Here is a 13,355-nt window from a genome sequence, read left to right on the forward strand (position 1 = left end):
TATAATAAGGCACCACTGATGTGATATGAACAGTGGTATTATTATTTTTAGATAACTAGGTATCTTTCTTATGGTAACACCTACCCATGGTAGTAAAACCAGTCATATCTAGCCCATGCTTCAGCTTATTCTGGAACTAAAAAGGAAACAGGTGTTTTCAATTACAGTCAATAATCTAGATAATGATAAGGCACTGAATATTTGCAGGACTACTAGGGTTTTTTGGTGGGTAAATGGGAGTAGTTGCATCTTCAAAAATATCAACTATAAGCACTGCTAACAGAATAGATTATCCCTGTACTGATGTTCTTCCCAAACATAATATCATTCATAAAATATTATAATTTCTTCCCAAGTTATTCTGTACTCTCCTGAGTCTCAGCTATCACTTTTTTCTTTTTCTTTTTTTTTTTTTTTTTTAAGAAAAAACTTCTAGGGGCAAAAAATAGTTATCACAATATAAATCAAAATATTGACATCCTACTGAGTCTTCAACAAGATAAGATGAACTAACAGCACAGAGATGTGAACTTGTGCTATAAATCTTAATGATGGTGAGTTGCATCTGAACAGCTGCAAGCTGACTGTAAGCAAAGATCATCTGAATTCAAAATAATAATGTGAGCATGTGGCTCTCCACAGAAAAGGGAATAAGACTTTTTAAGTCATTACATATTCTTTAATTGATGCTTAAGCCTTTAACATGCCAGATAGGTTTGTCCTGATAAACATTATCATACACAGTTCTACTCAGAAATGAGTTTTTGCTTCAACAGACAGATTTTGTGAATCTGCAAACAGTAGATATTGTCAATACTTTTTCCAACTAAAGATTTAAACTCTCAGCTGTACAACGTAACTCTTGCACTGAGTCAGGTCAAAGGTCCACCTAGCCTTATATCCTATCTGCATTAGCAGCCATTTCAGGAAAGACCATAAGGAACCTGCCAAGCAGAGTCATCCTTCCAACTTCTAATAATAAATAGTTTACAACATCCCTTTCGGAAACTCCCTATCCTTACCACTCAGTTTAATAGCTAACAATGAATGTTCACTTCAAAATGTCTAATTTATTTTAGAATATGCACATAATTTTGGTCTCAACACTGTCACATGACAGTGAGCTCTGCAAATCTAGTGCACCTGAAAATACTTTCTTCATGCTTTGGGGGGGTTTTATTTTTTAAAAACTGATGTCCAACAATTTCAATAGGTTGTAGCCAGTCACTCTGTTTGAGACATAGGGAACAATTATTCCCTGATTTTACAGATCTCTATCACACATTCCATTAATGCCCTTTTTTTTTTTTAACCTTCAGAGTCCACATTGATCTAGTCTCTCCTTTTACAGAAGCTCTGTCATCCTTTTCTGTACCTGTTTTAACTGTATTGTCTTTGAAATAAGGTGACCAATCTATACAAATTACACAAGAAAGTAGAGTAATACAGCTTTACACAGGGACATACAAATATTTTCCCTATCAATATGCTACTCCTCAAATTACAACCACTTTTTCATTAGGAAATCAAAGAGGTTCTAATAGAAATAGATTTTCACTTCAAGTATGATGGTTATTACTGGTAGGGTCCCAAACAAAAGGAGTGTTAAAACAACAGTATGCCACTTCTGAAAAAGATAAATGCAAGCACTATTCATGAATTGATTTGGCCATAACAGACTGTTCCTCTCAAGAGATGCATGGTTTTAAACAAAATTTCCCAAAGCTGATTACGGTCTAGTGAATTTTCTCATCAGACGGTGACTGATCCAGCACCATTTTTAACCTTACACCAATTTGACAAGGCACTTCATTCATATGTTTAAAGCTAAGTATGGACCTGTTTCTTTAAAGCCACTTATATACTTAAAGATTAACATGTGATTAAGTATCCTGATGAATGCAAAACATGATAGCTTGAAATAAGAAAAAAAGACTACATCTAGACAGACTCAGGGAAGAAAATGACTGAGTTCCCTTCAAATTCAATCACTGTGTCCCATTTTTGTCAGTTTTAGACTCTAAGAAGTGGAAAACTATTTGCACTTGGGGATATACGAAGAAAAGAGGGAGTTCAATGATTCTCTAATGTGTCTGCACAAGTTCTTAAGAGCACAGTTTCAATTATAACTGATTTTATTTCTTAGGAAAAGTTTTTTTTCTCTTTCCTCTTTTAAACTCTTTATCCTCCCTCTTTCACCTAAATCTCCTGTGCTTAGGAAAGTCTTAAAAATTCAGCTAGTTTTTCCTTTATCTGTTCCAAGTCTAAAACTGCCAACTACCACAGCAATGCCTGAGGCTGACCACAGCAATCAGAGGCATGACTTCTTCACACAGAATGACCTGAGCTGATTTATTCTAGCTCTCTTAGGTACCGGTATCAGTGAAGTGGCAGTAGCACAGCCTGCCTAAGCCTATCCAGAACGGCAGGCACACAGCAAGTGCAGCTGGTGCTCCCACCATTTCACTGCTATCAGCATCTCGGGTAGCTCAGGTATGTTCACACATGCTTTAGCAATATTTCTGACCACAGAGCAGACACCACCCAGCTGCCTTTCAAGCTTTAAAAGACACAGAAATATTTTTCATGTTAATCTTTATCATACTGCTTTGTTAATGCATTTTTTAGATAGCTTTTCCTCTGTAGGTTTTTTCTTCCAAACCGTAACTCTCCCCAGGTTATTTTAACAGAATGAGTTATACTTACTCCAGAATGCATGCACGTAACAGTCATCTATACTTCCACTAAGAATGAATTTCATTCTTCTGGCCTGGCTCTGGCAGAAGTTACTGATTGAAAAGTGTCTTTTTCGGATAAAATGTAATTACAGTGAGAGACCACTTTTGCAGAAAAGCCTGATGCTCAAATAGCTTTGGTTCTGAAACACTTTATTTTAAATAAACTACATTTAACTAGTTGTGAATGAATTTTCAGTGTATTACTGACTTCCTTTTCAGTCCTTGTTTACAGCAAAGCTGTTATAAACACGCCTTTATTTTTCTGCAAATCAGGTCTACGTGCAATACTGTCTAATATCATTAGGTGGAGCTACCCAGATAATCTCATTTTGCTCTATTTAGTTACAAACAGTGAAGTCCACGGTTTTCCAAAACTTACTTTCTGGATGGCACCTTAAGACATGCAGCATCAGTCTGAGTCCATAAAACCACTGCCAGTCCACAGCATTCCATGACAGTAGGTTCAACAGCGCAAGAAAGCGCATCTGTTCTTACACGAGCCCAGGACAACAGAAGGGAGCAGGGGAGTGCTAAGATCGGGGGTACAGCAAAGACTACCTGCCTCAGCTATCAGCCAGGCTCCAAAGCCACTGAGCTGAAATACTGTACGTGTAAAGTAACTTAAGCAAAAGATTAGGCAATGCCTAAAGATACAATACAGGTTTCTGCTCCTTTCTCCTCTTTTGTGTTTTCTTCATTAGTTCTACTCTTTATTAATAGATCATTTTTCTGTTGAACAGAAGTATAGCTTAGCTTGGCAAGACAACTCCACCTTTGATCATATAATCATGGCACTAAATAGCCTGACACTAATGAAAGTTTTTCAGTCTCAGTATAGCTGAAAATATAAGCCTTTGCCTGTAATTTCTTAGTAATAACTTTTTTACATAAGGTAAGAACTGGAGATAAAAGATAGGCTCCCTGATTTTTCTGCTATGCTTTCTTTTGTCCTCAAGTTAACAGGACTTAATCATAGCTGTTAAAATAATTCCAAAGTTTCTTAGCTAACATCTACTTCCCCCCCTCCAAAAAAGCCAATTAATACCTTTAAGGGAAAGATTTTCCTCATCCCACCCACCAAGTTCTGTATAGTCATGGGGAAATGTAAAACAAATTATTCAAAAGAATAATCTAAACTGTTTTCAGCTCTGTTCTGTGCCGACGGAATGTTAAAGATTTTTACAAAGTAACTGTTAACATGATCAGAGTGGATGGCATTTTGAAGTTTGTAGGTCACTGCATATAAAAACTGATTTGCTAACTGCAATTTCAGAATATAGAAATACATGCTGATTCCCAACAAGTACTTTCATCTTAAGACAAGCAGGTCCTGGCAGTATTAATTGAACAGGAAAACATCTATTAAGGATCTTCCAACAATTATTTTCAAAGTTATGTTTCTTAAATACTATATTTGATACAAGTGAACGACAAACTTAAAAAGGTATCAGACATTTCTTTCCAACCTTGACTTTTCCCTGCGTAGTAACTAAACAACGACTGCAGAATCAAACATCAAACTTCAGTCTTTAGTGCTTTGTTCTTAAGTATTTATTCATGTTCTCACATTACAGCCTCTCAGATTGTGTCTAGAGTATGAAATAAAAAAGAGCCCAGCCACAGGCCTGAATATTAGCCCAAAATAGTCTACATCTCTTAACTATTAGCTTATTCCCTGGCTCTGTTTTGGACTGCTCTAACTAGCTCCCTCCAAAATGAACCTCTTCTTAGATGTGTTAGCCCCAGAATTATAACCGAGGCCAGGCAGTATCTTGGGGTCAGGGGTTAGTCCCTGGCTCTTTTTCATTTAGCGGTACAGATGTAGGCTGAAAGCAATGAACTTAACTCTGATGTCATCAGAAGAAGTAATGTTAGTAGTATTTATGATCTCGTCTGACCTTGCATATCATAATAAATTTTGCTTTTCAGAGTTTATTTTATATTTTATGAGCTGCAGAAAGAATTAGCAAAATGTGAGATGCAGAAAGAATTAGCAAAATGAAATATACTATTTGTTTTTATTCTCCTCTGAGGTAGCTCCATTAAATTGATATTGTGGATTGAGCTGTACACATTTTCCATAAGCTCCTTTTTTAATTATTTGAAAAATACCACTCAGTTCCCCTCTAAACTGCCCACATGACATTTTGATAGGTACATTGTTATTCTACTGCTCTCTTCAACAAAACTCTATTGTCTATTTTAATGAGTTTGGAAAATAACCCAAAATATCACACTTCGGCGGAAAAAAACATGACTTTGTTCAGAAAATTGTGCTTAAACCCAAACATTTTCATTCCTCTCCCTACACAGGAACAAAATGAATAGACATGCAGCATGCTAACTAGGAGCATGTCATATCAGGGTACTCCTCATTCCCATAAAAAAAAACCTCTAACAGGCAATTATTAAATTCACAATTCAATCAAGACAAATTTAAGATTCTTCAGAGTACTATCTTTGATAAGAGTCTTCTAAAAGCAGGATAAAACATATTGAAATAATTTCTCTACCTTTATAAGCCAATCAAAATGCAGGAACCCCCAAATTTGAATAATTAAACCTTGATTCTGCAAGTAGCTTATGAAAACTCCCTGATTTCACATTTTCCTCACTGAAAAAGGGATTTGCTTGCCAGTGCTGCACAGCAGAACCGGGGGAACCTGATGATGCTAGAGATATAATTGACCTTGTTCATCTCTGATAGTACTCACTGAAAAACCATGGTTCTTAGATTAAGTGTGTGCAGGAAGAAGAATGATGTTGCCAAAAACCCTTTGGTTTTAGAGCTCAGTGAGAAGGGACGGCTACTCTTCCTGGACACTGAATTCTTTCAACAGTATTAAGCAGCTGACCAAGTCAAAATATTATCCTATAGCAGAAAATCTTCCACAGTGTAATCAACTCAAGAAAGTCCTCAGAGGCGGTTGGGCAAGAAAGAAATAGAAAAAAGAAATAAGAAATAAACTGCACAGAAAAAGAATTAAATTGCTGGAAACCTCCAAAAATATCCTAAAGCCTGTAGATTCACAAGGCTTAGCTCTCTGGCTGTTCCACAGGAGTCAGTGGCAAGACTGCTCCCTTCCATACTAAGCGTGATATTCATTGAATTTGTTGTCTTGGGACTGGCCGTTTGTAAATCATCTCCTTTTGTTTTGAGACACATGATATGCATCAGCTTGCATGTTTGCACCCTGATCAATATTCTAACATAGAATACTGATATTTGCTGTTCCTCGACAGATAATAGGAGACTGTATAAAAGAATATCATTTCTCAAGGGCAGGAACTGCCTCCCTCTCTCAAATCTGCATAGTTTATTTGGAACAACAGAGCCGAACTCCCCCAATACAATGATGCAAATAACCCCACTAACTATGGAGAATAATCTAAAATAATACAGCATTTTTTAACATATTTTGAAAAATGGTGCTTATCCCTTTAGCCAGGAAGTCTGGAATTCCATACATTAAGATGGGTAACAATTCATAACATGATAAGGGGAATTCAACAAATTTTATTCTCTTGGAACTGGCCTTGGCTTTCAGAAGCTTAGCAGAACTGAGAGGATTCCTCCCCCCCCCCCATAAAGAGCATTACAATTAAAAAGGTACTGTACTTCCTACCCTTCCTTGGTGTTCCAGGCATTCTTATTTTCTGATATTCCACCAAAATATAATGTTCGTATTTTTACAGCTACACAAATTTGGCCTGTGCTAGCCTATATAAAAATATATCTGAAAAGCACACAACCAGAGATGTTATACAATGCTTGTATCACCTGTAATATATCATCTGTATGTACTGCTTACTAATTATTATTGTTCTTGCTCTATTCTTATAAAATTCTGTCTTTAAAAGAAAAATACTCAAACTACATGAAACTCAGATCTTAAGCCTACAAACTTCAGATGCTTCCTTCATAATCCTCCTCTTAAGTATACGAATAAAATCTCTGATAGACTGAGGACATGTATAACTAACAACTTGCAGCCCCATGCTCACATTTACACATCTGGAGAAATCCTGTCCCCAGAGAAAAGTTGTGCCCATGCAGCATGCTCTTCCTGCTCATTTTAAAAAAAGACACCAGTACGCTTTGGTGAGGACTTGGCTGAGTGTTTTAAAACATGTTTTCTCCTCTATACTGCTTTTGAAGACAGTCATGACATATGAAGTCTCTCTAAACCTCTCCCCTCTTGTTGGAGGAGCCTGGGATATGCAATACAGACAGGCAAGACTAATAAAACTAAGTGGCAAACTGTTCCAACGGTTTTCAGAACCTGCTGGTTTCCTGATTTTATTCAATTTTAGGGATAAGGGAAAACCACATCACCTGACATTGAAATGAAAAGGGAACAGCATCATTTGCTCCTGTAGGCAGGTTCTTCCTATAGATGAGAGTTCAAGACACTATGTATCATAACGCAATACATGCTTTTAACTTTTTTGGTCATTTTTAACAAATGCAGTCTGATGACAAATTATAATCCTTGCATTATGCACAAGAATTCTATACAATAACCAATATTCAAGTACACATCAGCAAATAAAGGTTGGGGGTTTTTTTCTGACAGCCTCTTTTTTTTAAAAGGTAGCTTGCTAATTTAAAATTTTAAAGGAAAAATGTACCAAAATATTTGAAACTTTTTAAACCATCTTTTCAATCTAAAAGCTGAAAATTATAAGTCACCTGAAAATTACTGACCTTTTCTAATTTTTCGAAGTGTTCTCTGAGGAATTTCATGGGTCGGTCTGGCTTTGCTATGCAAAGGTTTACAATGCACTCTTTTAAAATCTGTTGGATATTGTGCTTCTGAACATAAAGTTCACATCCTTTCAGGCTCTCGTCTTCTTCCACATTGCAGGAAGAAGCAGCAGCCATCTTCAGGCTTGTAAACAGAAAACAAACCTAGGTAAGAAAATGGTGCAAGAAAGAGAAAAGAGACAATTCTCAAATCCGTTGCCAGAGAACTCTGAAAGAAACAAGGTGTTTTAATATTGTCTGTTGGCTCTCTGAGAGCTATCAGTTCAGAACATTTTAATATTCTGGGACTTGTACATGGAAATACAGAACTGTGTCATCTTTATAAGATCAGCACATGAAGAAGTACAAACAGAGCATTTTAATCGCTGGACATTTGTCAACCTTTGGAAACAATGGTGCAATTAATCATACAAAGCCATGAGTTTCCAAGACAGTTATTAAATGACACTTTAAAGCCTTGCATTTCTATCCAGCTGAAGACTAGCTCCCTTTCACCAGAAACCTAGTTTTCCATAATATCAGAAAGATTTTTGATGCGGGCAAGTTTTAACACTTGCCTTTCAAAAATGAACAACCCTTCCTCATCTCTGCCGGGGCAGGGAAGGAGAGGGCAGATCTGCGCCCAAGGTAAGTTCGCTAATTGAGAAAAACCCTCTGTAATTCCCCCGGGGAGCTGGTGCTCGCTCATTACGGAGCGGAAAGGCATGTTTATGACGGCGACGGTTCCTGCCGAATAGCTTCTACATTCGCTTAAGTCCACTTATTTTCAACGTCTCCCAGCCTCCCCCCCCCCCTTTAGGGCAGCTCGGTATCTGCTCTCCGCATTCAGGGGGGTTTCGGGGCAACGGGGACCGCAGGGGAGCCGAGGCGGCGCGCAGAAGCGCCGAGCGGGGCTCTCAGAGGAGCCGTGCAGAGCCGGCGGCAGCGCCGCAGCATCCCCCGAGCAGGCCGGGGAAATCCGCCTCCTCCTCCCGCCGGGGCCCGGCGAGGGACTGCGCGGAGCCTCCCCGGCGCGGGCAGGGCAGGGCAGGGCTGTGCGGGGGCCCCGGGGAGGCCGCGGCGGCGCCCTCGGCCGCGGCCGGGCAGCGCGGCGTCCCCGCGGCAGAGCATCCCCCGGGCGCCGCGGGGGGACTCGGCCCCTCGCCGGCCTCCGCCGGGCTCCGCGCCCAGCTGAGCCCCAGCCATCGCTGGAAAGCAGCTGGGAAGGCGCGGGAGGGAGCGACGGGCCGCCCAGGCGGCAAAGGGAAGCGGGGTTGGGAGCCAAACCGGGGGGGCCGGGGGGGAGGAGGGGGCCGGATAAATACCTGCGTCGCTGGAGCAGGGAGAGCAGCGGCGGCAGCGGCTCCTCTCGCCTTCCCTTATGGAGGAAGGGGGAGGAAAGGGGGGCTCCCAGGATCCGCAGTGCAGCCGCCGCCTCCTCCCCTCGCTGCCGGCGCTGCCTCCCCGCCCGCCCGCGCCGGGGCCGCGGGGCCGCCGCGGGGCCCCCTTCCCTTCCCTTCCCTCCCGCGCCCCCCGCAGCTCCCACACAAAGGCGCCGGCACCGCCGCGGCTCGCCCGCAGGAAGTCGCGGCTGCTGTCACTCATCCGCAGGCACTGCCTTCCCCGCCGCCTCCTCAGGAAAGCCGGCGCGACCCGGCGCGGCGCGGCGCGGCCCGGGAGAGCCGCCCGGCGCCGCGACATGGCCGCCGCGGCGCCGCGACATGGCGGCGTGGGCAGCGCGCGAAGGGGCGCTGCGGGCGGGGGCCCCTCGGCCGCGACGGCCCGGAGCGCGCGGCCCGGCCCGGCGGCAGCCGTGAGGCCTGTGGCGGCGCCGCTGCTCTGGGCGCGCCGGGGCCGGGCGCCTTCACCGCCTCCCGCCTTGCCGCGGCCCCGCCGCCCCTCGCCTCTGCCCGGACCAGCCTTTGCCAGGCCGCTGGGCCGCCAGAAACGCTCCAGCTGCGAGCTGATATTTCCCCCTTTCCCAGGGAACTCACGCTCCGGGTTCTCGCAGGAGAAAGAATAAGACACCTCACTGATCTGTGCAAATACTGCTCTCGTTAAATCACACCCTTACTTTTTTGTCAAAGGAGGATAATACAGTGAAGTAGGAAGATGCTAAGATGCCATAAACTCCATGGGCTAACCAGTGCTGCAGCGCTGCAGGACCCCCAGAGTTTCCCAGTCAGCTAGAAGCAGCGTAGTGACAATATAAATTCATTGCTGGCAAGTACAACCTTATTTTAAAAGAATAACTTGAATAACTTATGTAATTTATTACATTCTGAATTAAACGTAGTTACTCAAGACCCAGATGGCCCTAACAGATATCTGTTGATTGTACAGGCATGGTCATCAGAATAGCACATCAAATGTTGTGTTGTGTAAAGCACTACGGAACTAATACAAATGAATATTAAAAAGTATATAATGCTGTTATAAAAATTGATGACTTACTGCTACTGCTATCAATGTATGCTGATCACACCAGGAAAAACAGAAGGCAACACTGATGCCACTAATAGGTTACATGTAAAAGTTTCCATACAGAAGTAACTCACCTCCAGAAGGTGTCCTCTGTGGTGGCCCAGCACTGAGGATCCCGCCTGTTTGGTTTCCTTTGCCATCAGTCCTTGCACATCTTTACCACCATTCCCATTGCCCTCTTGGTTTGTCTCAGGTTTGCTTCTCTTTTTGCAAATGATATGAAGAACAGGTGCCTCTCCTGTTGTTAGCTATTAAATGTATTGAAATTACTGTCCTTTCTCTTTGATGCTTTACTGTAGCGCCTGGAACGTCCCATCAGAATGCAAAAGTCATATATGAGATTGGTAGTTGTCACCGCCTGTCCCACAGAGCCGCCTGGGTTGTACAGCAGAAGGTCTATTGCGGTCAATCTTACATCTCCTTGGCAGGACCTCCTCGGGCAATAACTTAGCCTTGTACCACAGCACCGCTGTCACAGTACCATGCCTCTTGGTTGATAATACTCATCCAAGGCCTCTTCAATACAATCTCCAACGGTTTATGCTAGGTGTTTACTTCAAGCATATCCTTTCCAGATGCCTATTTGGTCTGTTCTAGGTGTTGTTTTGCTTTCTTGTCTTTGCTATCTTTGCTTTCCTCCCTTTCTTGATAAGGATATTGCTCATTAAAGAGGCAAGGCATGGAAAGACAGCCCCTTCTAATGCTGCCGCTCCTCTCCAAGTGGCAGAGGTGTACCATGAGTGCAGCAAGTGCTGTACACTTGGCAGGTGAAGGGGCAACAGGCAGTCCTGCTCACTGCAGTGAGGAATGAAATCCGAGAAGGAATCCTAGAAACACCCTTCAAACTATATCCATGCAAGCTGCATGTAAAACAGTTCTTCAGAATGAAAGTCCTATCTCCTTGAGCCCCTGTAAAGCAAATTCTTCTGCAAGCTGCTGTTTTTCCCTGTCTCTCTTCAATTGCGACTCTCCCACATTATGTACAAGAAAATAGCTGTTATCAGTAAGTCACCAATGCCAGCCTCCTGCAAAGCTTGCTATGTGTATGCATAGGGCCTTGTATTTTAAATGAAGTTTAGAGGCTTAAATATTTTCCTGCATTGCTGCCTATCTACAATGCTTTGTTATGTGAAAGGAATGCCTAAGTAATTTTTCATACAGCTCATTTGGAAAATTCATTCAACATTTTATTTGTAGAAAAAAAAAAAGCACATTTCTAGATTGTAATTTTTGGCTCAGTTTCTCAGTTATTCACAAGCAATACCTCTGACTTCACCAGGATTGCCATTTTGGCAATAAATGACTTGGCAGGAATAAAGTCAACTCACTGTAGACTCATGTGAATGGGAACGTGAATGTTCTCTAGGAAGTTTTCAGGTAAGTTTCCCAGAACACTAAAAATTTTTTCTTTATTCAGATACACAACTCTAAAATTACAGTGTGCAAGTAAAGCTGCAAGAATTTGAAATCAGAGATGTAACCAGCTGTCCATGCTGATGACCAGTCACATCTGTTCTCTATGTGTTTATCACCTCAGTAAAGCAGATCTCTGCTTTAGGTTTAGGATCAAGCCACACACTGAAGCCACTTGTCTACTTCCTAGTCACAGTTTCATATAAATAACTACGTGTGGGAGGGAGCTCCCACACTGAGCGAGGGACAACTCTTCTTACTGTGCGTTGGTTTAAGGTTTTCCGGATAACCCCAAGGGGCTTCCACTGTTTAGGGCATCGCCAGTAAACAAGGCCCAGCCCCCCTCGGTGCGTGGCTGCGCAGCCATAGCGAGCTCGTGCTCGTACAGCGGGTGTGAGACGGGGTCTATCCCCGCTGCATTTGCTCGTTAGGCGGGTGCGCACTTGCGCTGGGATCTTTCGTTCACCATAGGGATAACGTATATCCAGAAACCCTGGCAGAACACAGCGATTTCCAGAACCTTCACAGGTGGCATTTCTGGCCGGATACGTGAGTGCAGGAAGGTTTTAAGCTAGCGCGTTTCAATTTATGTCTCCCGCGGCCCGAAAGCACGCGGACCGCAGCCGGCGGGCTCCGGTGCGGGGCGGCCGCAGAGCGCCGACGTGCCCGGCCGCGGTGCCGGCCGGCCGCCCGTGGAGCGCGACGCAGCGCGACGCCGCCGTAAAGCGCCGCCGCCAAGCAGCCGGCGGCAGGGCCGCGTCCCTAGCAACGGCGCGGCGCTTCCGCGGCGACGGCGGCGCATGGCGGCGGCGGCGGCGGGCGAGGGGCCGCGGGCCGCCGAGGTGGCGCAGGCCCTGAGCCGGCCCCTGAGCTGCCTGCAGGGGCCCGAGTGCGGCCGCGGGCCGCGGCTGCGGGCGCTGGAGGCCATCCGGGCCGCGGTGCAGGAGCGGCCGCTGCCGGGCGCCGTGGTGCAGGAGGTGTTCGCGGCGCACCTGCTGCGGCCGCTGGCGCGCTGCCTGGCGGGGGACGCGGCGGAGCGGTGCCGCGAGCTGGCGCTCCAGCTCCTCCGCCACGGCCTCAGCCACGGCGACCGGCCCGCCGAGGCGCTGCCCGTCCTCCTGCCGGCGCTGGCCCAGCGCCTGTGCCCGCTGCGGGGCTGCGAGCCCTGCGAGGAGCTGCGCCTCGGCCTCCTCCAGCTGCTGAGCCTCCTGCTGCGGCGCTGCGGGGCCTCCATGGCCCCCTACCTCTCCGAGGTCACCCACATCCTCCAGACCACCCTCCTCGACGACTACGCCGAGGTCAGGCGCGAAAGCTGCAGGTGTGCCGTGGCCTGTGCCGAGGCCATGCCAGGTGGGGCCTGGGGACGGGAGCTGAGGCCCTAGGGAGGGACAGCGGTTGGGGGGAAGAACTGGTAGGAGCTCGCGGGGATGCAGCCGGGCGAGAGGAAGAGATGCAGGTCACTTGCACCCTCTCAGGGGTGCTTTGCAGGGCTTGGAGGATCCATCTGAGAAGAACCATGCAAGGGAAGGATGCTGAGGGATTGCACCCACAAAGGATGGGACGTGGGTGACCATGGGGAAGAAAAGTACATGTGGGTTGGTTTTCTGCTCTAATATAGTATAAAGTTAAATCTGCATGGTATGTAAAAACAGTGACATTAATCTGGTTGCTGAGCGTAGTGTTACAGAAATGATGTTACTCAAGAGCTGTCACCCACATACAGAGGAAGGCATGCTTGAAGTTTCTCTCCCTCTCTCTCCCCCCCTCCCTCTCCCTTAACAGAGCACTTCCACATGCAGTCAGAATCTTTGATAAAACCCTTGATGCAAACCATCTCGCACCAGCACTACAGAGTTCGTGTTGATGTAATTCAGGCTACGGGAGCAGTGATACAGTTTGGAAATGGAAAGTCTATGGATGACGTTCTGTCTCATCTGGCCCAGCGATTCTTTGATGAGATTCCTAAGGTGCAG

General features: G+C 44.9%; 2 protein-coding genes across 7 annotated transcripts in view; one reads left to right on the forward strand and one right to left on the reverse strand.

The window, feature by feature from the left end:
• PRKAR1B (protein kinase cAMP-dependent type I regulatory subunit beta) overlaps window positions 1–9,578 on the reverse strand; it is a 164,654-nt gene extending 155,076 nt beyond the window's left edge. For 2 of the 6 annotated variants that reach the window (XR_010885833.1, XM_067306406.1), the window contains exons 1-2: window positions 9,032–9,147; window positions 7,447–7,630 (exon numbers count right to left, since the gene is read on the reverse strand). Coding sequence is in view for 5 of the 6 variants with exons in the window: in XM_067306406.1 (XP_067162507.1) it covers window positions 7,447–7,630; window positions 9,032–9,090 (243 nt within the window). In the remaining variant the exon portion in view is untranslated. Of the gene's footprint in view, window positions 1–7,446; window positions 7,651–8,810; window positions 8,986–9,031; window positions 9,148–9,559 lie in introns of those variants that run through there. The other 4 variants (XM_013950899.2, XM_067306403.1, XM_067306405.1 and 1 more) reach the window with 4 other exon arrangements.
• Window positions 9,579–12,182: 2,604 nt separating this feature from the next.
• DNAAF5 (dynein axonemal assembly factor 5) overlaps window positions 12,183–13,355 on the forward strand; it is a 33,187-nt gene continuing 32,014 nt past the window's right edge. Inside the window, exons 1-2 of the mRNA XM_013950959.2 lie at window positions 12,183–12,732; window positions 13,165–13,349. Of these exons, the coding sequence (XP_013806413.2) occupies window positions 12,183–12,732; window positions 13,165–13,349 (735 nt within the window). The remainder of the gene's footprint in view (window positions 12,733–13,164; window positions 13,350–13,355) is intronic.

This window comes from Apteryx mantelli, chromosome 16 (assembly GCF_036417845.1).
Source record: "Apteryx mantelli isolate bAptMan1 chromosome 16, bAptMan1.hap1, whole genome shotgun sequence".
Classification (NCBI taxonomy): domain Eukaryota; kingdom Metazoa; phylum Chordata; class Aves; order Apterygiformes; family Apterygidae; genus Apteryx; species Apteryx mantelli.